This window comes from Delphinus delphis, chromosome 1, assembly GCF_949987515.2.
Source record: "Delphinus delphis chromosome 1, mDelDel1.2, whole genome shotgun sequence".
Taxonomy (NCBI): Eukaryota; Metazoa; Chordata; class Mammalia; order Artiodactyla; family Delphinidae; genus Delphinus; species Delphinus delphis.
In genome coordinates, this window is record NC_082683.1 from 153948657 (window position 1) to 153976621 (window position 27965).

Consider the following 27965-nt stretch of genomic DNA (forward strand, 5'->3'; position numbering starts at 1 on the left):
CTGTGTATGGGAGCAAGATTTGCCACCCCAAAATGTCTCTTTGGCATGTGGATTATTTCAAACTGAAAATAACCAAGGCCCAAAACACTCAGGAAGAAATTTTGACCTTCCCCCTGACTGCCTAAAGAATGTAGATAGAGAACCTGTTCCAGGAAGGGAGTAATCACCATAGATAACTATAATATGAACTAGGCAAGGAGATCGGGAGAAACCTAGGAAAGTCTGTTAAAATTCCTCTTTGTGTCCCATTGTTTCTGCATGTCCTACCAAACATTTGCTTTCCCCTCTCCATGTCAGTTGCCTTCTTCACATTTGAGGTCCCAAACCACTACCCCCAACATCCTCTTTTGTCTTTAGCTGAAGATATTTAAGTTAAAAGTTTCAGACGTTTTGATGAGTTAGTTTTCCTGGGTCTCTCCCATGTATACATATTATTAAACTTTTGATTTTTCTCTTATTAATCTGTCTCATGTCAATTTAATTCTTAGACCAGCCAGAAGAACCTAGAAGGGTAGAAGAAAGTTTCTTCTTCCCTGACACCTGTCATATAGTCAAAACTCAATATATGTTGAATTAATGAATAATCTAGGAACTAGTAACATAATATATGAAAACAATGATAAAAATGTAGCATATGAGTGGAACATAGATCACCAGGTCAATCAATTTTCTATATTGGTATTATTCATGGTGAGCAAACCCAGTGACAAGTTTATAAATTTTATTTTTAGGGGCTCTAGGATCCTTTTCCAACAGCTTATCTACACTAATGTGCCCATACAGCAAAGTCTAGAGCACTCAACCAGGAATGCCATGTTTCAATCTTAAGGAGAACCAATGTCCAGCTCAACTGCACAGTTGAGGGGTCTGCATGAGTAGATTTGACACGGCATTGCACTCTTGCAGTATTGCTCCATAGCTGGTGTGAGGCTGTATTTCCAAAACTTGGAATCTGTATTATTCATAGGGTTATACTGGGTGGAGAGGGCAGTCTCAGTGTACAATCACAGTGATTGTTAAGGTATGCAGAGGAAGTTTCATGCTAGATTTCACATTTAATAAAACCAAGTTAAAAATCATTTGACCAGGGACTAGAAATAATCCATAGTGTTTTTGACAGCGTCTTGAAAAAAAGTGTAAGGCTCCCAGAAAACACTATAATTCTTCAGAGATTGAGGACCAGTTGATAAGGAAGCCCGTTATTAATGTGTAACACAAGTGGTTTTGGAAATCAAGAATATGAACTCTGATTTCTGTCTTCTGTGATAAGTTATTTTTCCCTCTAGTGTATCTCTTGCATTAGGGCAAAAGTAAAGATAAGAGAGAAAAAAATAAATAGACATCTCTTCTTTCATAATTTTGCATTCCATTTAACCAAGCAACTCAATTTTTTATGAGTATGAGAAAAAAAATCAATATTTAACTTGAAGAATGTTTACCACACTTTGAGCTGCAATGACAATGAATAAAGAAATAAATAAATAAGGAACAACATAAATGTCCACCAATAGAGGAATGGAAAAATGCATTATAGGTATATCCATTCAGAAGAATTTCATGCAGTCAATAAATATAATCATGTAGAAGAATATGAAATGACCTGGAAGATATTTCTGATGCAATTTAAGTAAATAAAGCATGTTTCAAAAGCATAATTAAAGTATTTCTTAAATTTATTTTATTTATTTATTTATTTATCTATCTATCTATTTATTTATTTATTTTGCACAAGTACTGATTAGAGCTATTTCTGGCTAGAGAAATTGTAGATGAAGAAATTAAGGTTCAGCAGTTTAACTGATTTCTAAAAATTCATACAGCAAGAGAAGTGTAAGACTGGGTTTCAAACCTAACATTAACATGTCAGGCTTCCAGGTCTGGGCTTTTTTTTAAACCACATTTTGCTGCTTGTATAAAATCTGCATAAGGTGTATTAACTAGGAACTCCATGATGGGCTTAGAAAAATAGTTTACCTAGATTTAAACAAAAAGAACATTCTAAAAGAACTAAGCATATTGTATCTTTCTCACTTTTAACACTCCAAACAAGTTATAGGATTTATATTTACATTTGTTCTTATCAATACATATACTAATGATTTATAGAGTTAAATACAGATTTGATTGCAAAAAATCAACTGATTTCAGCGCCAACTCAGTCCTTTTGTTGAAATTCTCTCACACAGTTTCCAAAACTTCTGGTAATTTCAGTCTTGAGAGGGTACCTTACAAGCCCAATGCACTAGCATCAGTACACTGGAGGAGAGGGGGTGGGAGAGCAAAGTGGTCATTATATCTTGTATGTTGATTCTTTTAAGGCTCTGCAGTAAATTGTCTTCATTGAGATAGGGTAAAATTTTTCTCCAAAAGAGGTTAGATTAGGTGAGTTTCTGGAAGTTCAACATTAACATTCTTTAATTCTCATTTCTACTTCTGTAGCCCAAAGGCAAATTAAGGAGAAGAGGTAATAAGTAATACAGTTGGCATTTGGCACTTGATTTATGAATTTTGATTGAAGGTGTAGATGATCAATCCTCCTACTTTGTTTCTCCCCTTATTTCCTATCTGTTCTCCCTTAAGGTTTATATGGCAGACAGATACTTTGATAATTTAATGGTTGGAAAGAAAACAACCGTTACATGAACTTTGTCAAAAGAGAATGAAATCAACTTAATAACATTTAAAGGCATGAGAGGACACAGCAACCCTTGAAAGACCTGAAGAAAATTCTCTGATGGCAAGGAAAATAATAAAAAAGTAAATGATAAGAAATGAGATTTCTTGGACAACAAGCCAAGGTGAAGGTATTACACAAATGTGAGTTATTTTTATCCCTCCAGTGTTGGGTATAATGAGAAGAAAAGGAGTAGTCTATAAAGTAATGAATTTAAAGTCAGAAAACATTGCTTCTAGGTCTGGCCCTAACACTCAACAATTGATTAATATTGGTGAAATGACTTCACCCCATTAGTCCTCAGTTTGCTTATCTGTGAAATGATGGTAACACCTGACCACCTCCCACGATAGTTGTGTTTGTAAAGAACAACAACAAAAATACAAACAAAAAGTAATGAGTGTCCTTGGAACACTGTAAAATGCTATGCAGCTGTTAGCTGTTTACTATAATTATTCTCTAAAGTGCCTGCAAGAATTTATTAACCTCAGTAACCAATGGGATTTCCAATGGTATTAGGAAGAGCTGTCAAGCAAAACGTTTTTGACTCTTGTGTGAAACAAAACAGTGATGCCATTTTTATAAGCCAGGTTATAAAAATAACTGTGCTGAAGTGTAAATAAACTTCTACAAATAAACACTAATGGAAATGGACTCAGATTCCAGAGGAGGTTATCATCAAGTGGATTTATCTGTCTTCTACCGTTGGAAGAGCAAGGTGATCCGTGTAGAAAGAAAGAATTTGGGAACAAAATAAATTTGGGGTTAGTGCTAGCTCCTTAACTAACTGTATGATTCTGGGAAAATTAAGTAACTCCTCTGACCTTTCAGTGTTCTCACCTGTAAAATGGGTAAAATAATGAGTATTATATTACCTAACTTGTAGGTTCAGATTAAATTAAATTAGATAATATAAAGTGCCTAGTACAGAGCCTGGCACATGGCAGGCACTCAGTGAATGTGAGTTATTATCATTATCTCACTTTTCCTAGTTCCCTTTAAAGTCTACACACTTATTTACCTGTAATTCCCCAAGTCCATTTCTTTCTTGGATACTCTATGTTGTAGCCTCCCCGTATTTACTGGAGCAACCTGCACATAGAACTCTTTTAAAATGTTTATTTAAACTGTGTCCTTCCTCCATTATGTCTATCTGATAATAAAATCACTCATTCTTTATCTTGTGTTAAAATCATTTTATTGATCCTATAAAGGTATTCCATAAAATGTATTATGTTAAGTACTTAGGATGGCTAACACAACTTCTGACCCTAAAAGTAATCATATTATGGAGGAACACTGAACCAAGGGGAAATAAAAAAATAAATGAAAATAGAAAGTTAAAGGGAACTTTAAATAGAAATTAACCATCATAAGACAATGATATACAGTTAATATTTAAAATTTTTGTATATAAATAATTTTCAGGATGGAAATTTATTTCTCATAACTAATTAAATAAATGTTATCATTCATAATCTACTGAGGAAATCAGAGAGTCTTTCTAATTTTCTTACTCCATTTCTTTAGAGTACTACCAAAATAAAATATTCAATAAAAACATTACTTTTTATTTTCCTGGATGGAAAAGGATTAACCCTAAACAATTGTGTCTGAAGGTTATCTGAAATTTATCAGTATGTTGTGTGTATATATGTGTTATGGTATGAATGTTACTCAACTTCTCTTTTCAGTAATCCCAGCCTTTTTTCCCCTTCTTCTTAAAAGGATGGTTGCCTTTCTTGGCCTAATGAAATCCTATTTATCCAGTTAAATGTAACTTCTTCTGGGAATTCTCACATTACCCATGGACCCTCCCTATCCACCCTAATACAAGTTGAAATAGTTTATCTTTCTCCTGCACAACATAACATTTTGTCTATATCATTATGTACCTTAGCAATTGAGGTCTTTTTCCTAAGACATAGCAATGTCTGCAGTATAGTTGGCACTTGGCATATAAATTTTGGTTGAAGGTGTAGATGATTAATTCTCTCTTTCCTTATTTCCTACTTATCCTTTCTTAAAGTTTGCAATGAGTTACAATGTGGTACTACTTTAAGAATTGGGGAAGTTGGTGAGATTTGGGGATGGTGTTGGAGGAAAGACAACCATTTTGCTTCCCCTGTCCATATTCCTTAATTTGCATTATATGTTTTTAATTATATTACAGAAATTTCCAATCCAATCTCAAGAACAATATTCTGTCAGCGTTATGTTAGAAAAGAATGAATTTGAAACAATTCTTAAACAATACACAGAACACTGTGCAACATCCTGTGGCGACTTCCTCCAGCAAAATCTTGAGGCATTTCTTTAGCATTGTCTTTATCTTCCCATGGTGACTTATGAGGCATGCTTAAGAAAATTTTATATTAAAGGTCAGAGACTCCAAAAGATCCAGCCAAAATTTTGGGAAGTTTATAGTGTGATTAATTCCTGGAGTCCTTCATTTTCCAGCCCTTTAATTTGTGCAATCACATTGAGTGTTCAAAGTATACACTGCTTTTTAAAATCTTTCAAATACTCTGGGCACAGCCACAACTAGGAATTCATAAAAAGAACTGATTAACATTCCCCACCGAAAGGATCCTTGAAGGAAACTAAAAACAAAAAACATATTTTTGCTGAATCCAATTTGCTTACATTTCAACACACATAACTCCACTTAACTGGCCATCACAGCAAAAGCCACAACACACACCCACAGCAGCAGCAGCATGGAGCTGACCACACAACTCAACAGACAATGCAGACAAACTTGAGTATAAACCAAGATTTTTCTACCTCTTTTCATAACAGGTTAGTGCTGGCCCTCAGTGTTGGTGTACAGTTTTTATGGCATGGGAAAATAGGGATGTTTCTGCCCTATAAAAATAAATGTGTTGAAGGCTTTAGTTTGAGCTTACACAATGTTAGAAAGTTCCAAAGGCACTGGCACAATATCAAAAAAAGAAAAAAAAAAAAGAATCCCACAAACAAATATATCACTTATGCACATGGAAAGATGCTAAGAAAACACTGGTAGGGAAACTACTGGTTTCCTGGATGATTTATGCAATAGTTTTCAATACCTTCCTGAAAAATAAAGAATAAGAAAGGCATGCTAGTGGGTCTTTGGTGGGGCATATATTGTTGCCGACCCCCATTCATACTGAGTCTGGCTTTAAACTGTTCAATAAGTCATTTTCTCCCTGCAAAAGTAGAAAGCACAGAACCCTCATTGTTCTTAACCTTTTAAGCCTTAGGAAGAGCTAAGGGAAAGAGTATAGAAATGCATGCACTATCTTTAATGAAGAAAGAGATACATAGAATAAAAATTAAAATATAAAGAACAGTTTCTTCATTTTATGTATCATAATACACATTTCTTTCCAAGCCTTAGTTTGATACATATAGATTTTCACGTGTGATATCTTATCTACTCCAGAAAGTGCTGGGACAGAAAGATAAGTAGGAAGCAGGAAATTCTGAATTTGAATAAAGGCAATAAATACCTTTGCTGTTACATCAAAGGATGCAAGGTGGAAGATGGGGCTTGAAACTGGGAATGTTTCCCAATTGGACTTAATGATTTGTAATTCCTTAAAAATTAAAACTTACCACATTCTGTGCAAAGTTTTCAAAAGATGTTCTGCGATCCATTGAGTATTCCGACTTACATGTGTGGGGTTGGGTGGGGCAAAGGAACAAAGAGAGAGAGAGAAGAAAGAAAGGAAAGAAAGAAAGAAAGAAAGAAGGAAAGAAAGGAAGGAAGGAAGGAAGGAAGGAAGAAAGAAAAGAACAAAAGAAATAATGAGAAGAAGGAAGGAAGGAAGAAAGAAAGAAAGAAATAAAGAAAGAAAAAGAAAGAAAGAAAAACAGCAGAAAAAGACAGGATGATGAAATGATGCAACACCAAATTCATGTTCTAAATCATAGGGATCAGGAAGACAGGAGAGTTGCCGCAGAAGGCCATGTCACAGGACATGGGCTCTGTTTGCATTAGTGCTTTTAATTTTAACACCAAAATTCTTCTTGTGCAAACAAAATAGTGTGATTTCAAGCAAAATCAAATTACACTAAAATGAAGTAGATATGTTAAGGTTTTATGCCAACATTTTCAAAGCCTAAATGTTTGAAAATCTAGTGGCTTAACTTCAGAATTTCCTCATAATTTTCTACTGGAACTAAATTTCTGTTGATAACATCATTAATTCTGTAGAGCATTGCTGTCCAGTAGAACTTTCTGAAAGCATGGAAATTTCATTCTATACTAACTAATATTTCAGAAGTCTTTAGCTGTGGCCGTTGAGTATTAGAAATTTGAGTAGAATTTTATGTAACCTTAACTAATTTAAATTTAAACAGCTCCATGTGGCTAGTGGTTGCTGTACTGGACAGTGCAACTACAGAGTATCTATTTCCCATTGCAAAGTCAATGGACTCTGAAAAATACCATTAGCTTAAATGATGATCATGAATTACACAATTATAATTTCATCTCAGAATTTCAAGAAGCTATGGACTATTTTAACATTACAAAATAATGAATGATGTTGATGTTTACATCCAGATTTTCCATTCCCTGTTATACTGGTTATAGAAGGTGTTATTTACAGTGAGACTTTGATTATAAACATTAATTGAACAATGTAGCCTATTGCAGCTCTTCGAAAATGTGCTTGGCTATCATCTTAGGTATGAAACCTCATCGTAGGGATACTAAGTGACTCAGAATAAATGCCAAATGAAAATATGTGGAAGCAAACATTACTGCATTTTGGCAAGTATCATTGAAAACAATGAGTTATGGAGCATATGGCCCAAAACATACATTCTAGCTTACTGGACAAGGAAAACCCTCTTTAAAAGTTTTTGATCTGATGACATTGTTCTTTTCCTTTCTTTATTGTAATTTTTTATTTCCTTAAACTGGCATACAGAAGACTAACATGAAACATGAAAACGGTGTCTAAACAACTTTGTAAAGCATGAACATCTGCAGAAACAAACAAACAAAGAAGAAAATAAGCAATCAACAAACAGAAACCCATACAACTTAAATGGCCCTTATAAAATGCGAAGGTTTGGGGGAGGGTCTTGGAGTATATTCACTTACCATTTGTCCAATACTGTGGGCCCAGCAGAGGTAACTACTCCAAATAACTACAACTGAGAACTAGGTCAAAAGAATTCACAAAGAACCAATACCTTTTTCTTTGCCTGTAGAAGCTCTTGATAGGCACTGGATCTTATAAAACGTGGGTATGAATCACTTTTCATCAGTTTGTAAATGTGCTCCTAAAAAGAAATAATGGTTGAGGTGCTTCCTTATTATTTCTCAGGAAAAATCAAGTACTGTGATAAGAATACAACATTTGGTTCAAAAACAAATCTGGAAGCAGCTAAAAATAATAATGATAATGCTGATGAGAATACCTTATATGCTTATAGAACATTTAGACTTTCAAATTTATTATTTTATTCAAGGATCAATGTTTAAACTGGTTTGGGAGCTAAACCACAACCAGTCCTTAAAAAAAAAATGGAATTTAGTTAGCAGATTGTCATGAAGTAATTTCAAATCAAGTTTTTGATTTACATAGATCATTTAAGAATATAAATAAATCTGCTGTCTCTTAAGATTACTCCAGGCCAAAAGACAATGATGTGAAGTCAAGATTCAATAATCATTCTAGAAGCCTTTGGCATTTATATGTAGTTGGAGGGTGCAGACTTCCCAAATGAATCATTTGTTTGGTGAAAACTGTCATCTACATCCACTTTAGGCCAGAGCACAAGTCCAAAAATAAATTTTGTGATATTTAATTGCTAAACCTCCCAATTTGTGTGCATGTTTTGACTTATTCATAGATAGATTAGGTAAATATTTGATAATCCTAATCAGTCTGCAATGTTCTGTTTTGATGATGAATATTGGTAGATAAAGAAGAAAAAAATGTATCCATCCAATTCAGTGTTGGCCCAATCTAGGGAGATTCTGCTTTGGCTAATTGCACTCTAGGGGAGCATAAATGCTCCTTGTTCATTCCAGTCTGTTAGACACGGAGTTTTGAACAACTTGAGAGTATCCGGAATGTCCCAGTCTCTTCTTGTTTGGAGAAAATATATATTTTAAGAAATGACTCAGTTTCCCTGGTCTTAAACACACCAGCGATAATTTGTAGTTACTGTGAATCCACTTAAAGACGTTCTGGATTAAGTCTCAATATCTAGTCTAAGGTTCATCTCCAAAAATATGGTACATTTGGAACTGCATCAGAATTTGTTGTTGGAAAAGTGAGGCAATGTCTTATTTAGAAGTCAATCATTTTGGGATTCAGATGTTATGTTGCTCAAGATCTACCACTTATAAAATGTAAATTTTGACCACTTTATTCATTTCTCATAAATAAAATGAATTTATTCATTCATTTTATTTCATTTCTCTCAAGCTAACATTCTTCTCTAAAAGAGGTTTTAAGAAATTATGAAGCATGCATGTTCTGGTTTAAAAGCTAATTTCAACATATCATTAGGAAATAATATCCTCTCATTTCATGTTTATTTTTCCTATTGAGCACAATACTTTTTTAGAAAAAGTAGAAATTCAAATTGCTTCTAAGGAGGCAATTACACCCAGTTTGAGAAAAAAAGAAAAAACACATAAAAATTTGTCTTAGGATGTTAATAGTAATATCAATTTCCTTTTCTCTTCTTTTTGCAGACTAAAAAAGTAACTTGGAAAAATAATAAATGCCTAAATTTACTATTTCATTTTATCATCAGAGACAAAAGTGGTTTGAATTTTACATAACTTCAAGCTAATTTAGTTTAGTTCTGACTATCCATAATAATAAATTATTTAGGAATGTCAGAATCTTAGAATCTCCTCATTGGAAGACAAGTTAAAGAGTTCAAATACATGTTACTGAGGTGACAAAGTAGAAAATAAAGTAAAAAGTTTTCAAATATTTAAAGTATTTCCCTTCAAGAAATTTTCTTGTAAAAACATTCAAATTTACAAAAATTCCCAGGCTTTAAAAACTCATTTTAAAGCATCTCTGTTTTCTTTTAGATCAATTAGTTATTTTACATACAGTTACCTAAATTGAAAATATTAGATATAGCCACCAATTATAATGAAAATAAAACAAAAGTATTCCAACTTTCAACTTCTCAGGAGAACATTTGTGACGCAATGTGAGGCCCATCCATGTACCAACCTGAGCATCTTCGAATGTGTATCGCCCGGGCTCCTTCACATTCTGTGTGGTTTTGTCATAGCTCTTAGAATCCAAGTTAATAGCACTGGGGGCTCCTGGAGCCAGAAATTCTTGCCATATTTCCTGAACTCGAGAGGGGACTTCTCTAATAGGCCTTTTCTTCAAGTCCTCCACTGCTAGCCAGAATCTATGCAAAATGTGACACCAAGCATTTACTCCAATGCCTCATAATCCGAAAATTCTTAAATTATTGACCTATCATTCAATTCACAATGAAGCATAATAATGAACTCATTTTCTCTGAAGGCTTCCAGAAACAGGTCTTTACCGATTTTTTTAATTAGTCGTATTCAAAGATATAACATTTGGGGAAAGGAAATCTTGAAAACGATCTCTTTTAGATGATCTCTGTTAGAAACAGATCTGCCAGGGTCCTGATTCTGTACAACCTTAAATTTTACTGAAACAAAGGAGCATTGCTAAAGAACCATTTATTAGAAAGGAAGAGGAGTTTGAAGGGCATTAAGGGGAGTGACGTGGATCATCTGATTGCGGGGGATAAAGTATGCCACATATTCTATCTTTTGGATCTTTTGTCCATTTGAGCAATGAGGGTTAGTATGGAGAGGATTTTCTGCTCTACCAGGTAAGGGAATTACAGTGAAGCTTTACTGGGATTAAAAGAGGCCTGGACACAGATTAGAAAATGCCCTAGCTGGAGAAATCAGGGCAAATAACTAATTTTAGGCGATTTAATTCAGGGAGTTATGAAATGACAGAAGCAGCAAGCTTTCACATGTAATTGTTCAAAAGGCTTAAATTTGCAGAGACATTATAACAATTCAGAAGTTCTGGAAAAAATAATACTGACTCACTGCTAAATATAAAAATATATTTGATATGCTTCTGTATAGAATATAGTATATTCTGAAAGGAAAGAACACCAGAACATGTTTTGCTTGATAAAAGCAAATAGCAAAGTCTAATAAGAAGTCACATTCTATTAATGGGTTTCATTTTTTAAAATTTTGCTCTATATTATGTCTTTTTGGTTAGACCTAGAAATGATGACAAAATGAATATGTATATAACACATCATATAGTGTTTTTAAATTAAAAAAAGATACCTGAAAAAGGAAGTACTAGATCTATGTTATCCTCAACAGGGGCCAGATGTGATCATGAAATGGAAAAGATGACAACAGAGGTGAAGGTCACTACAGGCTACAGAGTCTTAAGAAAGGTAGAAGGGGATAAGCAGTACCTTCATAACTATTACGTTTTAACTTGCGGATTAATGAAAGTTCAAAAATAAGTAATAAAGTAGTTGAGCTACAATTAGAATATCAAATATTACTCAACCTAGTAATTTTCCAGTTTCTAGATACCATTTTCCTGTAGATAGATAACAGTAGATAATCCAACATGAACAATGCTTTAAACATAAAACTACCATGGGTTGCTTTCAGAAGTGAAAGGTCAAGACCATTTCCTTTTAAAATACAGGTTCTGACACTGTGCAATCTAATAGGAAGGCTAGGTGCAATCTGAGGGAGCATAAGTGTTATAATTCATGCTCATTCAGGTTCATTTCAGCACTCTTTGAACACACAGATAAAAAGAATGTCTTTGTCCTTGAACTAGCAAAGATACACCATTCAAATGGCCATAATACAAGGAAGCACATGAGAGATTCTCAAGGAATAGCACAAACCAGATAGTCTGGGAATGCAGAGCAGGAAGGAGCCCCTCTGCTGGGGCAAGTACTGGGTTGGAAAAGGGAGTTCTAGGAAGGCTGTACAGGTGCAGTGACATCTTAAATAGACTTGAAATTACGGGTGAAATATCAAAGGGTAGAGGAGTAATACTAAGAGCATCTACACTGACAAGTAAGTGCAGGCAATATTCTAAGTGATTTAGCTATATTAATTCATGCAATCCCTACAACTTTATAGAGTATGTGTTAATATTTCCCCCACTTTAGAGAAAACTGAAGATATGAAGGATAAGTCACTTATTTAAGTTACCCACTGTGAGTGCCACAGCTATGGTTTGCCCCCAGATCTGCAGCAGATGACATGCTCAAAACCACTCTCTTGAATGCCTCCTTAAAAGTATCACTGCCTTTCTTATCCTCAGCATAGTCATTGTAATAATTTAGTAGAATGTAAAGGGCACTGGCTATTTATTATAGCCCCTTATTATATGGTAGCTGGACTATGAGGAATTATCTTAATGTCTTCGAGCCTTGATTTTGTCATCAGTAAAATGGAATGCTAATGCCTATCTCACTGGGTTTCCATTAGATTAAATGAGATAAATTATGTAAAGGGCACTTTTGAAGTGCTTGACATATTTTTAGGCACTCATATAACATTCATATTATTACATTTACTTAGTACTTACTCTGCTTTACCTGAAAAAGGAATGAGCAAAAATACACCAAGCGAGAGCAGAAGTTATATTTGAGGAATAAGTACTTATCAATAAGCAGTTTTTCTTGACTATTGTTTCTGTCTCAATACTAGAAGAAAATGCTCATATGAGTGTCACACTTCCCTAAATAGCAGATGCTAAATAAGATGCATTGAGACTTAGTTAGGTGTAATTAGCCCTGCTGGCTAACTTGACTGTTTTGTCTCCCTCGGTCTGTGACACCAGATACCTAGGCAGAAGCAGGGGGTTCAGGTTGGGGGAGCAGTGGACAGTAGCTTGGTATTGGATTATAGAAAGCCTAGGATGCCAATGATTGTAATCTGATTCTGAAAGATGCTTAACTTCTTCCAGTCATATTTTGCTTGCCTGTAAAATGGGGCAAGAATATTTACATTTCATTTCTGAAGTTATGATTAGATGAATGATAATCAGAAATAATAAATACAAAATACAGCATGGCATACTTATAAAAGTAGTGAATATGAAGCATATTATGGCATATAGAAGGTATTCAAGAATTATATCTATATTTATCAATCCTTAGTATGGAAACATATAACAAGCTTATGGTATATACTCAAGAAATATATATGTGACTATATATGAAATATATAATATTTCATTTTTAATTTTACTTTGTTTTTATTTCAACATAACATGCAGTAAAAAAAATTAACAGGATTTATTAGCATTTACAATGCTTACAAAGAAAAAGGACTCTAAAAGCAATTTAGTTCAGATTTAAGAAATTGCTCTAATTAAACACTTATAATAAATCTATTTCCAAATGATCAGTTTAGCCCAAAATTTAAGATAGCATTTGGTAGATATTTATGTCTGCTATGTGCAATATTTTTATATAACCTCTGATTCTTGGGATATCCAGCCCCTGTTTTCCTAACACAGCAGGAAAAGACATATACATGTGGCCATTTAAATTGAAGAAATGGAGTAAGGGAGATCCTAGACTGCAAAAACATATGCAAGCATTTACCTTTTCCAGAACTAAACGCTTCTTCCATAAAAATATTAAATATCTAAGCCCTATAGAACTAGGGCCGGGACTGCTTCAAATTAACTATTCTGTATTTTTAAAATTTAGGACAGAAAGCCTTTTGGATGATATTTATACATTTTCACACAATGAAATATGTAATCTTTCTTATATGCAATTACTTATCAGGCAATCTAGTGTGGCATAGAATTACTGAGATAAGAAATAGTTAAGGCACGGATTAAGAAAACAGCAGTGATTCAATTTCATTCATGAAACAGAGTTTGCACACGCTATTCCTTTTGCCCCAAACTTCTTCCCTCTTCCTTTTTTGCCTGGTTATCTCCTTATCATCCAAGCCTAGAAGCTGTTTCTCTCAGGATGCCTTTACTGATCTCTACCTCTGGGTTTGCCATTCCTCTGTATTTCTCTGATCTAATACCCATGATTTTGTGTTGTGATCTGTTTTCTTCTCTGTATTCACCACTAGGCTGTACTTTTATTAAGAGCAGGAAGGATGTTTATTTGATTAGGTGATACTGGTGGGGCACTGCTTATTTATTTCTTCATCATGAAACCCATGATGTCAGCATTTTTTCAAAAACTTAGAGAATTAAAGGAAACTCCACCTCCCCATCCACTAAAAGGCTAAAAATAGACTTTATCTCTGCTTTATTTTTATTCATTCTTGTACTCAATAATTGATAATGTGACCTCAGGATAGAAAATATTATTTAGTAGGTCCAATAAAAATCCTTAGCAACTGAAGACCTTGTGAAAGCCCTGTCAAACAAGTGTTCTCATAAACTTGAAAGAGAATAGGAAGCTGCATCCCAACCATCCATGACAGGCATGCACATATAATTAAATTCCTCCAGACTCTGTCTGTGGTCAACTTGCTTAATCCATGGGACATCTGTCAAAATTTTATGTATTTCTGAATGGTTTGGTATTGGTATCTGTTAAATCTCCTGTAAAGAATGTGACATTTCTGGAGCTGCTTAGTTCCAGTGAAAACAAATGAATGCTGATGCCTTTCTGTAAATGAATTTCCCAGGACTGCACAAGTCATGAGAAAGTAAATTAGGATGTTAAGTTTCAAAAGAATAATGAATGAAAGAGCTTGTAGAAAAACCATTTTATGTAGTGGAAAGTTATCACTCACTTCAGTGATCTTAGAGCCATTAAAATCTATTCCAATGTCTCACATTTAAAATTTCAATTTCCAGGTGCCTCAAGTCAGAAAAGTTTCAAAAATATGTAAGGATGCTGTTTACAACAGATGGGAAGGATGCACACCCCTCCAGCAGGGCTCAGTGAGGTGCTGCTCTCAACTGCCCTGAGGCTGTATTTAAGTGACAAAGTAAATGCACTCCATAGTCTTGTTTCAAGTTTTACAGAAGCACTCAATCTCTTTTTCTAGATCTTACTTGAGATGCAATCTACAAAGAAGACCAATATTGATAAATAGGTGATATTTTAATTAAACTGCATAAATATTATCAATGATTCCACACTTTGCCAAATACTAGTCTAAGTGTTACACTTCTTTATGCAGGCCATTTCAAATGCATCAGATTTACATAGGTAAAAGATCAGGAGACAGTGTAAAATAAACCTTTATGAGGAAGTGATAATGTTGGACAAAGTGCTTTGCCTTCATTACTTCTTCCATTACTTCTTCATTTTCTTCTTCCATCAGGAGGCAGAAATTCAATGGGCCCGTATCATCATCATGATGTTGGTGGGATAGTAACTGGTCTATCAAGTGCAAAATAACCAGACTCATCACAGGTAGGTCTCTCTTGCATATAGTATAAGAGTCAAACAACATTGTTTACCTTAAGTTTTCTGAGCTGAATTCTGACTCTAGAAATTTAAGGAACTGTTCTCTCCCAACTGGATCTTTCAATGCTTCATCCATGCCAAAACCCCATCGTTTTACCCTCTGCTGGCTTGGTTCTTTGCTATAGGAGATAAAACAAAGCCAAATATATTCCCTTTCATTACAAATTCTATCTTCTGCTATATTTCCCCTCAAAATCATATATGATTTTAATTTCCCATCTTTAGCATATTTTTCAGAAAAAAAAATCTGATTGATGGATCTGCATGAAATTATCATGAGATGAAATTTAGGCATTAATAATAAAGTTTAATGTTTATTAAGCATTAGATATAAAGAGATGGATTTTCTCTTCTAGATTTTTTCAGCAACTTTATGAGACAGATCCTATTATAATTCTTATTTTAGAAATGAAGAAATTGAGGCAGGAAGAGGGTTATAACTTGCCAATGTTGAACAGGTAATATTCCAGACATTCTGACCCCAGAGCTCAATTTCTTAACCACTACACAATGAAGTCTCATGGTGGCAGGTTGTATTGGAGGAAAATACATTGAGACTCTAAAGACTTAAATCCTGGTTTATGACTCTGCTGTTGATTAAATGTGTGACCTAGTCCTGGTTGAGTCACAACATTTTGGGGTTCCAACTTTCACATGTATAAAATCTAGAATTCAACGGATGAAGAAATCTGTACTTGTCAAGCATTTAAGAACCACTGGATGGAAGAGAAGGTCCATAAATGCATTCTAGAGGAGTACTACAGAATACTAAATCCTCACTCTGTAAAGGGGTATGCAATGATCTTTTTATGACTCCATCAAGGTTGATGATATAATTCTTCCCTTATATAGCTGATGAAAGAAACCAGGGAGTCTTAAACTGTGCTTTGGTTTTCTTAAGAAGTCAGTCTCTTGTCAGTTTCTCTTAGAGTGTTTATGGTAAATTCATTTTGTTTTAAAATTGAATTTATAAAGGCATACTTGTATTGGGCTTAAGTAACTATGGATGTAGCATTCATTTTACTTGAGTAGATGGGCTTTTGTGGCTATGCAGATTTTCAAGGAAGCTAAAAACAATGAGCTAAATTTTAAGAACTAAAGACCCTAACTCTGACTAGTCTTCCTTGAAGCGCTTGCACCTCTAATTTTTTGTGCCATTCTTTCTGGAAATGCAAATCTAATATAAATGCAAATATCTAATGTTCAAAAACCATTACCTTGAACAAGAGCTTTATATCATGGCTAATGTAGGCACAGAGTAAAATTACTTTTACAATTAGTCAGCCATAAGATTCTTCCTATTTCAATCAAACCCTGAAATAAGTGAAATATTTGGAAGGAAGAGAAAATGTCACTTACCTTGCTTCAAGTTCCCAGAAGGTAGTATCATCAGACAACCATGGGTTAGAAGGGTCAGGTGGCACAAGAAATGGGTCATATTCTACATACTGTTCCGTGTAACTTAGCAGACTCGAGAGAAAGAAACATTTTCATTTTCCTTAGTTTTCTGTCTGAGGTTTTATCTGATCTTTGTAAGGGACACAATACAAAAACATCTGGCCAAGGAATCCTTGCTTGCTTATAGAATGAAATCCAATAGCAGTTTTCATGTTTCAATAACTTTAATGCATCAACTTATTGTGCTTCTTGGAAGACAAATATGGCTAAGGATTCCATCTCTCCCCATGCCTAAGCAATATGAATTAATATCCCTCCATTAAAATGAGGCAAAATGGAAGAGGTCACTGTGTAAAAGGAAGTGCTAAAGGTCAGTTCCAATCCTTGGTCAACTAGCCCACCCACAGCACAACAGAGAAGTTTAGCTCAACTTGGAGAAGGGGTTAAATGGAAATTTTTTGTCAAAAGTATTTACAGGAATTAGGTAAAGGGGGAATCACTGACAACAAGTTTTTGAAAAAAAATCTGTATCTAAAAAAAACCTAAAGGGAAAAAGGAGAGGAAAAAAGTTGGAGAGGTAAGATCTGGCAATGCCCCAAAGTGAAGAACATGAATGCCTTAAAAACAGACTTAAATGAAAAATAGGAAAATATATAAAATCTGAGTTTCATTCAAATTCTGAAGTCATAAAATAACTGAGTAGTGTGAATGTTAAGATGAATTTACAAAGAGCTTCTAAGTTGCCAAAAGGTAACTTAATAAATTGAAAGTTTCATTTCTCCTAGCAGGAGTGAAAAGATTCAACTCCTTGGAATTATCTTCTGTATTTGATTCTGGTTGCACAAAGACTGGACCTCTAGAGACCTAAGATAATAATGATTATTCTGCCATTCGAAGTACAACAAAAGAGCTCTTTGAAAGTTTTCCATGTTCAAAAAGGAAAAGGAAAATAATATTTCTTACAGGGCTCCAATTATTTATAACTTCTCCTCCCACCAGTTCTCTTACCATATTGAGCACATTTAATTGTCATATGAAAATTTTTTTATTTATATTGCAATACTTACCTATCAGCAACTTTTGACATTTTTAACCGATGTCTATCTAACTGTATTTGCCAATACTTTATCTGAAAAAAGAGATAAAGAAGTAGTTACATTCTCACAATTTTCAGCTCTAAATTCTGATAGACTGAGCAATTCTTAACATGAATGTGTTCTCAACCAGTAAAATTTCAAAGTCTGTAGAAAAAATCAGACATGAGGGCTTTAAAAGAGTTAACAAAAAATTAAACTCTGAATGTAAACATAACCAGTATTGCTTTGGAACAGCAGTGAATTTGAACATTCTGCCTGCTTTAACAAAATGTGACTTTATTTTAAAAGTGTTGTAGAAATTTTAGCATTTATCCAAATCAGAATCATTTCTCCCTCAAACATTAAATTCAGAAAATAAATGTGTTTGTTATTCGTTACTATAATTTCAAAATAAACCCTACTTCCTAATACTAACCCAACAAAAGCATCAGTTATATTTGTTTTAAGAATAATTGTATCAACATTTCAGGACAAATTCTCACATGGACATAATAACACGTGGAAAATTTAAAACTCTCTGAATTACTTTTCCTTCATGGTGACTATAAATATAGTAGAAAAAGTATGTATTACACAACTGATAAACCATGTTACAATAAAATATTAGGGGAAAATAAGCAAAAGGAGAAAAAGTCCCATGACTTAACTAACCAAGATATTTAACTATGATTTGATATGAGACCCTTGGTGTTCGCTTTGAAATATTACTTGGAGCCAACGCTATTGATCAATGTGTGAAACAAGAAACAATACATACCATGACTGTTCGTCAGTGCTAATGAGGGAAAACTTCAAGAGGCTTATAGATATCAGTACTGCAGAAACAAGATTAAGCACTCTTTTGTGAAGATCATGCCACATGACTGGAGGTGGAAAACACATGACCTAATGTCACCAACCTCTTGTCTTCTCATTCTTTAAGACAGAGTTCTGGAGTATAAAATAACTCTTAATAATGGAGGCACCGATAAATCAGTGTGTGTAATTTTAAAAATTGGTTAGAGGAAAAAGGATTTGGGGAATTAAAGAGTAATGAGTTTTGAAAACTATCTCCATATACTGATACATTTTCAAGTGACTACGTATCTTAAAATCACCTTTTCACTACAAATCTATATGAAACAGTCAATCCTAAAAATCAGTTTTAAAAATACCTACTATTAACATCAACATCTGGTCTTCATACCTGCTACTCTGTAACCCTGTAAACCATTACTATAGGTTGACTCACCTGTTGTTGTAACTCATCTTCTGTTGGAGGTTTAGTTTCTGGTGTGGGTGTGTGGGTAGGACTGTGACTTCTAATATCATTTTGAAGACCATAGACAGACTATATTAAAATAAAAACAAAATATGTTAGGACAAAATACCATTTATAGTCACAGACTTTCTAAAAGGTAGTTTCGTGTTATATATCCAGTAAGATAACTCAAAGCTTTGCTGCATATTGGATTAAGCTTCTTATCAAAATTCAAAAGGCACTGCTATCGTAAATGCTATCACAAATATGGATGTAAAATAGAAGCACAGCTTTTTGGAAAAAATACGTGGTTAGATTAACTGACAGAATAATTGATTATATGAAAAATAACTAGCTTAGTGTGATAAAGTGTGGGGGTGGGCTGAGAGTACTAAGTTGGGGAATGACAACACAACACAACACAACATCTAATACATATTGATTTCAGAATAAAATAGAGGTGGATATAGAATAGAATAAAAATGTAATAAGCCAGCGTAAAAATAATCTGAGTTGTTTTACATAGGAAAGGAATGGAGTACTAAGGAGAGAAACTAAGTTAAGAATTCCATTGCTGATTTGGTCTCTGATGGTATGATAAAGACACTCCAGGGTGCTCCTACTTTCCCATCTCAAAACTGGGTTATTTACCTTACAATACTGGCCTTGTCACTTGGTTCCATTGGATGCCATTTTCAAACATCAGTGACCCCTAAGGTTTTGCACATCTTTGAAATTCTTAATGTCCCAGTGCTTCTTTACTATTTTGTCAAAAGATCAAACCCACTATTTAGGAATGCTCTATTTTGAGAAAGACCCATAGTATATATAAATAAAGATCTGGGGACTTAAAGGGACAAAAATTCATTCCCAGCTGAAGGTGAGACATCTCACATGTCAACTCAAGGGAGAGGCCAAATTAATTTTTGTTTAAATTCAAAGTATTATTACTTTAAAATAAAGAACTTAATGTAGCTACTGAGCACTTTTTCTTTGGACATGAGGATGAAGGATGAGGACAAGATAAAGTTTCATGAGGCCCACAGAATTAAAGTTACCAAATAGTGGAAAGAAACTGTTGAAATCAGCAGAGGGTAGATGCTTAACCAAGCCAGTTTTCAGGCACATCACCAACCTTACCAGTAACTCTAAATTCAAATGTGTTTTGTTAACTGACCTGTTTTCACTTGGACTCCACCTCTTCTTAATGTTAACCTTTTGGCTCTATACCTGGGCCCCTTTTCCTTGTGACTCCCTGTTATTTGGCTCTTAGCCCATCTTTAACATATTTGACTTGGTTTTCAGACTATCTTTGGTAGGTCCTTCAATCTTCCCTCCTTTGCCATAGCCCCAGTCTATTGAAACTCAATTCTTGTTACTGGGCATACATTTCAACCCAAGGAGTAGCATATACGCTGTGAATTAATTATTAACAGGACTGAACTAAATGGATTGGACTGTTTCTTTTTCTTTCCTTTTGGCATTTATTCAACGTTTATTGAACACCTACTATATGCTGGATATAATGCTAAGCATTAGGGATATAGAGATAAACAAAAATAGGTATGCTTCCTCTTTCATTGGAACTCACAACCTAAAGGTTACACAAGAATCACACAAATAAACATGATTAAAACTGTGATAAGTATCATGAAAGAAAAGAATGACAAAAGCATAGTGCCTAGAGCAAAAGGAGACTTAATTTCCACTGAAGAAACAGAAAAGCCCTGCATGAACTACTACTACTTGCTTTTGAGGGTGATTAAATACCATAACCCTCTGAACTCTGAAATAACGGCTGACGTGGCTATTTAAAAATTAGGCAAGTGGGGCTTCCCTGGTGGCGCAGTGGTTGAGAGTCCACCTGCCGATGCAGGGGACGCGGGTTTGTGTCCTGGTCCAGGAGGATCCCACATGCCGCAGAGCGGCTGGGCCCGTGAGCCATGCCCGCTGAGCCTGTGCGTCCGGAGCCTGTGCTCCGCAATGGGAGAAGCCACAGCAGTGAGAGGCCCGCATACCGCAAACAAACAAACAAACAAACAAAATTAGGCAAGTGAAAGATCACTAATAATGAAACAATCGTACTTTCCAATGTCTGCTATTTTTTCAGTTGTCTCACGCTAATTTTTGATAAAGAAAATAAAAAAGATTCTAAGGTGTGACCTTTCCATTCTTGCTTACATTGGTTTAACTACTTAAAGTTCTTTAATAAGAATCTCTAGTTCATGTAAAAAAATGTTTTTAAGACAAGATAGCTGACAGTTCTAACAGTAAGTTTTTTGGTTAAGATTTAAAATAATGTAAAAGATTTCTAGGGCTTCCCTGGTGGCGCAGTGGTTCAGAGTCCGCCTGCCAATGCAGGGGACACGGGTTCATGCCCCAGTCCGGGAAGATCCCACATGCCACGGAGCGGCTAGGCCCGTGAGCCACGGCCGCTGAGCCTGCGCGTCCGGAGCCTGTGCTCCGCAACAGGAGAGGCCAAGATTTATAGAAAAATTCTAGAAAATTTCTAGAAAAAAACACAATTTATGGTGTCATAGAAGTAAAATGATCCATAAATTATCTTCTAGCTCTACATTTCTAAGATTATTTCAATATGCATGCATTTCATGTCGTCTTCATGCAGTTCTATATAAGACCCAAGCCATTGGGCAGTGTTGTTTCAAGTAGTCTTCCAGCAGCCTGGCCACTGGCTCTGAGGTTACTGGGAAGTTTCCTTTTTAGCCTTACATGTAAGTAAACATCATGAATTCTCCCTTTCATGATTCAGGGACCAGTGATAGCTGGACCCAGATAGCTTCATTTTCTGGGGATCAGTGATAGCTTTTAACTTTGATTCTTGGCTAGAGTGAAAATAGCCACGAATAATGCAATTTTATGTTCAGGGCTTAATTTATGGGTAAAGGAGGTAAGAAAATTGATCCTATTTTGGCTGACAAGTTATGAGGATCATTTACAATGTAAAAGGATTTGCATTTTTTAGAAAAATTAAATGTATTAGAAATCTTGGCACAGGGTGGGTAAGGCTAGAGAGAAAGATAAATAAAATTTTCTCAGTGTCTTAATATTTGCAGATGCGGGGAAATCAAATTAACTAATTGGGATCCATTTTGAATTTTAATAGCAAAGATAATTACTAAACCAAGATGCTTTGACTTGATTAACACAGCTTTTATTCCCCAGGGTGCCTGGATGAGCACTTTTCATATGTAGTATCATCCAAATGAATACTGAATAGGTTATTCATTAAATGAAACAGATTTGACTTTCTACTTAAATCTGTTCATATGTGATTTCACTTTACATTTCAGAAGAGATCTAAGAAAATTCTCTCCTACTTTTTTTTTTTTTGTCAAGGGGAGGGGACTTTAAAATAAGAACTAAAGTGTGCAGGAAGCTTCTATGCCTTTCTATGTGGAGTGGAATTTCTGGGATTTTTCTAACTGGTGATGAGGGAGGGAATACTTCTCTTTCCTTTGGATTCTCAGCTCAACTGGAGAATGATTGTGACCATGTCTGATGCCATGTGGAGGAAGCCAGTGCAGACGGAGGGCAGAGAAAGGAGACTGGAGAAGAATGAGAGAGAGAGCTCTGCCTGTGTCTGAGTCCCTGCGTCCAGTAATATCCAGGGCTAACTCTGCCCTGGCCTACTCCCAAGGTTTTAGACTATTCCACTCTTTTATCTATTTTGAGCAGAGTTTCTCTTGCCTGCAAGTTTATTGTACTTCTTACTTAAAACACTTTTGTGCTGCTCTAAGATATGAATAATTTATCCCATTTTATAACACATTAAAATTTAAATTTCCACATTTTGCATATGGAAGTAAAGAAATACCAATATTTTCATGTATAAACAGCTATAAACACTGCAAACTAATGCTTCCCAAATTTTCAAAAAGAATGATGCAATGTGATGCACTGGTAAGATATCATCACTGAGTATAGTGCTAAAGGGAGAGTGTAAACAATTACTTTATTAATCTTTAAGTTCTAGCTCATCAATCCATATACTTTTTCTTCTGAATCAGAGCATAGCTCACTTGGTGTCTGTTGGGGGAAACTTGACACAACGTAATGTATTCTGAACTCTTCAAAATTCATAAAGTGGAGAGAAGTGGCTTAATGTACTTTGGGAGAGCTGATAGATTTTTGAATTTGGTTCCACAAAGCTCGTCCCGGTACACTCAGGCCATGCTGTGAGCAGAGGATGAGAGGAACTGAGTAGGGCTGATCATAAGAGAGAGGGGCCAATAGGCTTGCTTTGGTCTGGCTTTGCCTCTTTTTCTGAGATATGCTAGGGGCAAAAGCTTTTGAGCACCTCATCTGAATGGATTTTATGGCACTTTTCCTGTGGCTTCTTTATCCTAACACCAAGATAAACTGTCTTACAAGAAAGAAAAGGTACTTGGACGGTACTGGGGCCTTTGAACATAATGCTATGTTTATAGGGATGGAAGAAGAAGACATTAAGAAATAAGACTACAAAAAAAATGTTTAGTACCTGCTGCTGGGACACATATCCTGGAAAATGCTGCATAAGTAAAAAGCTACAGAAGAGAAGGTCTTGAAGTTTGTGGGATGTTTGATCTAGTGGCACTGACCTTTGGCTGTGTCCTCAGAGTGATTGCTCTAGGCCAGACATTCTTATGTGCATCAACCATCTTTTAATGGAATAAATAAAAATGTCTTCTACATGTATGTGTTACTTTAAAAAAATGTAGATACTTCTGCTATGTGTTTTCAAGCAATTATATTAAATGTCATTGAATTCAGAATAGCACTTTGTTTTTGTTACATACTTCCTCACATAAGAGATCCTGAACCTATAACCACTATTCTATAGTTGTGTCACTATAAATTAAATTCTGATGTTAAAACATGGTCCTCATACGATATCTATAATTAAACATCTTTATGATGATGTCTTTTTTTCTTCATGTTTTTCTCTAACAAGGCCCTTCTCTCATGAGTACCACTTTTTCTCAGATAATCTCTACCTACTTTTCCTCATTTCCTGGGCTCCAAAAGAGATACCTTTTTCTGTTAATGGCTCTTCTCTCAGCATCCTTTTCCTTTCACAGCCACCCCCCAACACACACTTTGGGACCTTGACACACTTGAGAATCAGGACGGGGGCTATTTCCTGGGGACAGAGGAACCGACAGAAGTCCAGGGCTTGAATTTCCAGATTTTCTTCCAGTCAAGCAACAAGGAAGAGCAGGGAAGATACTAGAAGGTACTCATGAAATGGAATAAAAGGGTTTTTTTGTGTGTTTGACATCCTCTAAACAGTCCAACACATTACCAAGATCAGCCCAACAAACGTCAATTTTACCTTTCGTGTTTTGTGTGGATTTCTCATTCTGGATGACTTCTTAATGTCCACTTCAGTGGTATTTACGCATCCAGGCTAGAAATGGAAAACAGAGACAAAGGAATCTTTGGGTGTAAAGTTTTTGATCAGTGCACTCACTCTCCAGAACCTGAGCAAATGCTGTGATGACACAAGTCCCTGGCCGCCCTTTTCAAATGGCCACAGCCACTTCTCTCAGCAGTAGCCAGTGATGAAATGCTTTGCACTCTTTTACTCCTCAAGTTTAAAAGCCTTCAGATACCATTCTAGAATAACTCCCAGAGAAACAGGAAAAAGAAATACAAGAGATTTGCATGTGAAAGTGGGTGTTAGTATTATTAGTAGCTGCTAACCCAACAGATTTAGAGCAAGGGTGTCCAGAGACTAAATGGGGTGATACCCCCAGCTGATACCTGCATTCAACTTCACTCAGAGTGTACCCTCTCTGATGACAAAGACACTGATAGTTGCTTGCTTCTCCTAAGTTAGAAATCCAATGGCATTCAGTTGAACCAGCTCATATCCCAGAGTAATTTTTCTACAATGATTCATGAAATCCAGTGACTTGGAATATTTGTTTTCTATAGACAGAATGTGCAATGGAGTTAATGGTTAAAATGAGGAAGATGAAGAAAGCAACTGGGAATAAATATACCATGCTTCTTCTCAGGAATTCCTGACTTTCTTTTTTGTTTCCCACAGGCAGGTGAACCCCTTTAAAACAGGGTGGATTGGAGGAAAAGGGTGGACAGCCTGCTCCTTGTTTTTTGACAACCACAGAAGTGTCATTTTGCCAGATTTATCATTCTGTTGCAAAGAAACAAAGAGCTGTAGCTCTTCTTTTTTATTTGGAGAAGAAGAGAGGAAGAGGGAGGGAGGAAGAAAAGAGAAAGAGAGAGAAAAAGGAAGAGGGAGGAGGAGAAAGGGAAGAGGAATAGAAAGAGAGAGGAGGTAGGGGAGAGAAAATATGAATCAGGAAACAGAAGAAAGGAGACTTAAAAATACTTGGGATCTTAAATCTAGAAAGGTCCTCAAACATCACTTATCCTTTAGAAGTGATTGGAAGTTATCAGTTATATGGTTGTGTTTCCTTTACTTTCAAGTTTTGATACAAGATGTAGGGATCTCCGGTACTAGTAAAACTTATTACATTGCACATCTCTGCTCAATTTCTCTATTTTCCCCCCACAGATTGAAAGATCATTAGAACATCAGTTATCCTTGAAAGTGACTCCAGAGAAAATATGAACGTGGAAACAATCCTTTTGAGGAGTTGGGATGGGGTGGTGGGAAAGGCAAAAGGCAGCACTGATGTGATTAGGGAAATAAGAAGTTCTCCACAAGTGCTGGTAAGCAATAGGGATTAGCTCTTTGTATAATGAGGACATAGGACATTTTCCTTAAAGAACCCTCCCCTGATAGTACAACTATTGTGACAAAACTCCACCATAATGTTGTAAGTGATAAAGAAGTAAATCATTTTTTTCTTTGTAGGTTATATGTGAAATATATATATATATACTGTAATACACTGCCCTATAAACATTAAATAAACTATAAGTTTTGTTTGCATATCTATTTAAGAATAGAAATAGCTGGTTTAGCACCGTGTTCTGCTTGGAAGTGTAGGAGGAAGGAAGAGCACCCTCCTGGGTGAGACTTATTACTAACTGACACTGAGCATTCACTTAAACTTTATCAGCATGAGGCTGATCAATATATGATATTCTGATTTAATTTTCTGTGGCTGGTCTAGGCATAAGTATGTTTTAGCCTCCCCACCAACTGCTCCCCACCTGGTGATTTTAATATGCAGCCAGGAGTCATAACCATTGATCTAGAAGTAACAAAGATAATGTTTTAAAACATGAACAATGTGTGTTCAATTCCTATACAATTTCCATTTCCTTGCAGCCTTCCACCCCTAAGCTCATTAGGGAAGTGTAGGCAGTGAAATTCTTTAAGCTTTCATCGATATATCAAGAGCCAAGCATGGCAAGATAGATCATAGGAGATTTTCTTCTATATGTTAAGGAGTGGGATAAATGAGGATATGATATACAGGAAAAGGAAGGCATGTCCCTCTTTGACCAGGGGAAAAAGAAAAATAAAGGTAAGAGGCAGCACTCAACAGGTGTCCTCGTTTTCCTCCTCTAGAGAAGAAACCCTAGGGGGAAAGAAAAGAGTGATAGAAATGGTCAGACAATTATGAGGGAGCCTGTAATGTGTGGGTGGTATAGCTAGTCCCATTTATATACCTAGAAGAATCACCACATGCCATCACAGCCAACATGAATCTTTACAATTGGAGTTGGCAAGAGAGATGAGCCTGAAATAGTGTTTCCCGAGGCTTGTATACAGCAAGCAAGAGACCCAGAGTTTGTTGCATGCCTCAGTAGTAAAGGAGGTAGAAGTTCTGACAAGATTAACAGATGGATGGGAGCCTAAGGTTGAGACCAAGGCCGAGGTGTGCAGGGGTTTTACACTGGGAGCAAATGTCTGGAACACAAACTCCAGCAGTGAGTGCCCAGATATGAGATGGTACCCCCATGATAGCAGTCCTAGGAATAGACTCCACTGACCTAGCTAAAGCAGAAATCAGAAAGAAGCCAGAAGATCATATAAAAATAAAACATTTGTACTCCAAACTGCTATCAAAAACAACCTTGCATAGCAGCAGGGAGAGGTGGAAAAAAAATTCAAAGTGTGATCACTTATCCAAAAGTTTCCTAGCAGATGATTTAAATGATTGTATCATGCAGAGCACACACATTGAAAACTATCTTTCAAATGGGTTTCTGAGAAAAATTGGCCAATTATAAAAAATACAGAAAATATATTTTCTTTATGCACATGAGAAGTCTGAACTAATAGAACTTGAAAACTCCTTCTGTTATAAGCTAGAATTCTAAATCAATCATACTTCATACCAAGTCATACCATATGGGTATTGACAAATGGCCCCAGAAATTGTGTCAACCACTGAAGGCAAGAAGAGGAAAGATTTTTTTCCCTTGCATAAGAATGTATCTGACTGCAGTCTCAAAATGAATTAGAATTTTCATTTTCAGAGTTAAAAGAGCATGGCCTTTCAAATTTAGTTAATGAGCCATTAGCAGACATCTAAAATTCTATTTGAACCAATTCTTAACACCATTAATCAGCAAATTAATAAGAAGGCATTGATCCTAAAAGTAAACATTATTAGAAGACTGAACCCTGAGGTAATGTCCCATAACTCTGCTCCCATTCCAGGCTAATGAAATATGCCAGTTCAAAATTTTTTGCTAATGGCAAAATGGTTAAAATAATAAACTGGACCTGGGATGCATGTCTCAGTGAACTTCCAGCTTCCTTTCATTTCTAAAGAGCCTCTTAGGACAGCTAATGCTTAGACAGATCTCTGGTACCTAAGTTAAATAGGGGATTCTTGAATATTAAAAAAGCTTAGATGCCCAAAGTCATCTAGTACATTTCTGAATAATTAAGGTCATGACCTAGTGTTGATACTTGCAAAATAACTGCTTTCAGACATCAGGCACTGTGGTGAATGAAACACAGCAATACATTTTTTGGGGGAATTTTAAAATAATTTTAAGAAAATTTATTTCTGTATCTAATTGTCAGATCTAGTGATAAATGGTAAGATATAAAAATGAAGGTATGAGGCTTCCCTGCTGGCGCAGTGGTTGGGAGTCTGCCTGCCGATGCAGGGGA

General features: G+C 35.5%; 1 protein-coding gene across 3 annotated transcripts in view; it reads right to left on the bottom strand.

Moving 5' to 3' along the window:
• The window catches only part of RGS7 (regulator of G protein signaling 7), a 603713-nt gene that overhangs the window by 11993 nt on the left and 563755 nt on the right, over positions 1–27965 (bottom strand). For 2 of the 3 annotated variants that reach the window (XM_059996721.1, XM_059996714.1), the window contains 8 exons: positions 24231–24305; positions 18887–18985; positions 17626–17687; positions 16520–16630; positions 15154–15279; positions 9883–10069; positions 7868–7957; positions 5462–5542 (listed from right to left, as the gene is read on the bottom strand). In XM_059996721.1, coding sequence (XP_059852704.1) covers positions 5468–5542; positions 7868–7957; positions 9883–10069; positions 15154–15279; positions 16520–16630; positions 17626–17687; positions 18887–18985; positions 24231–24305 — 825 coding nt within the window. In that variant the 3' untranslated portion in view covers positions 5462–5467. The remainder of the gene's footprint in view (positions 1–5461; positions 5543–7867; positions 7958–9882; positions 10070–15153; positions 15280–16519; positions 16631–17625; positions 17688–18886; positions 18986–24230; positions 24306–27965) is intronic. The other variant, XM_059996705.1, reaches the window with a different exon arrangement.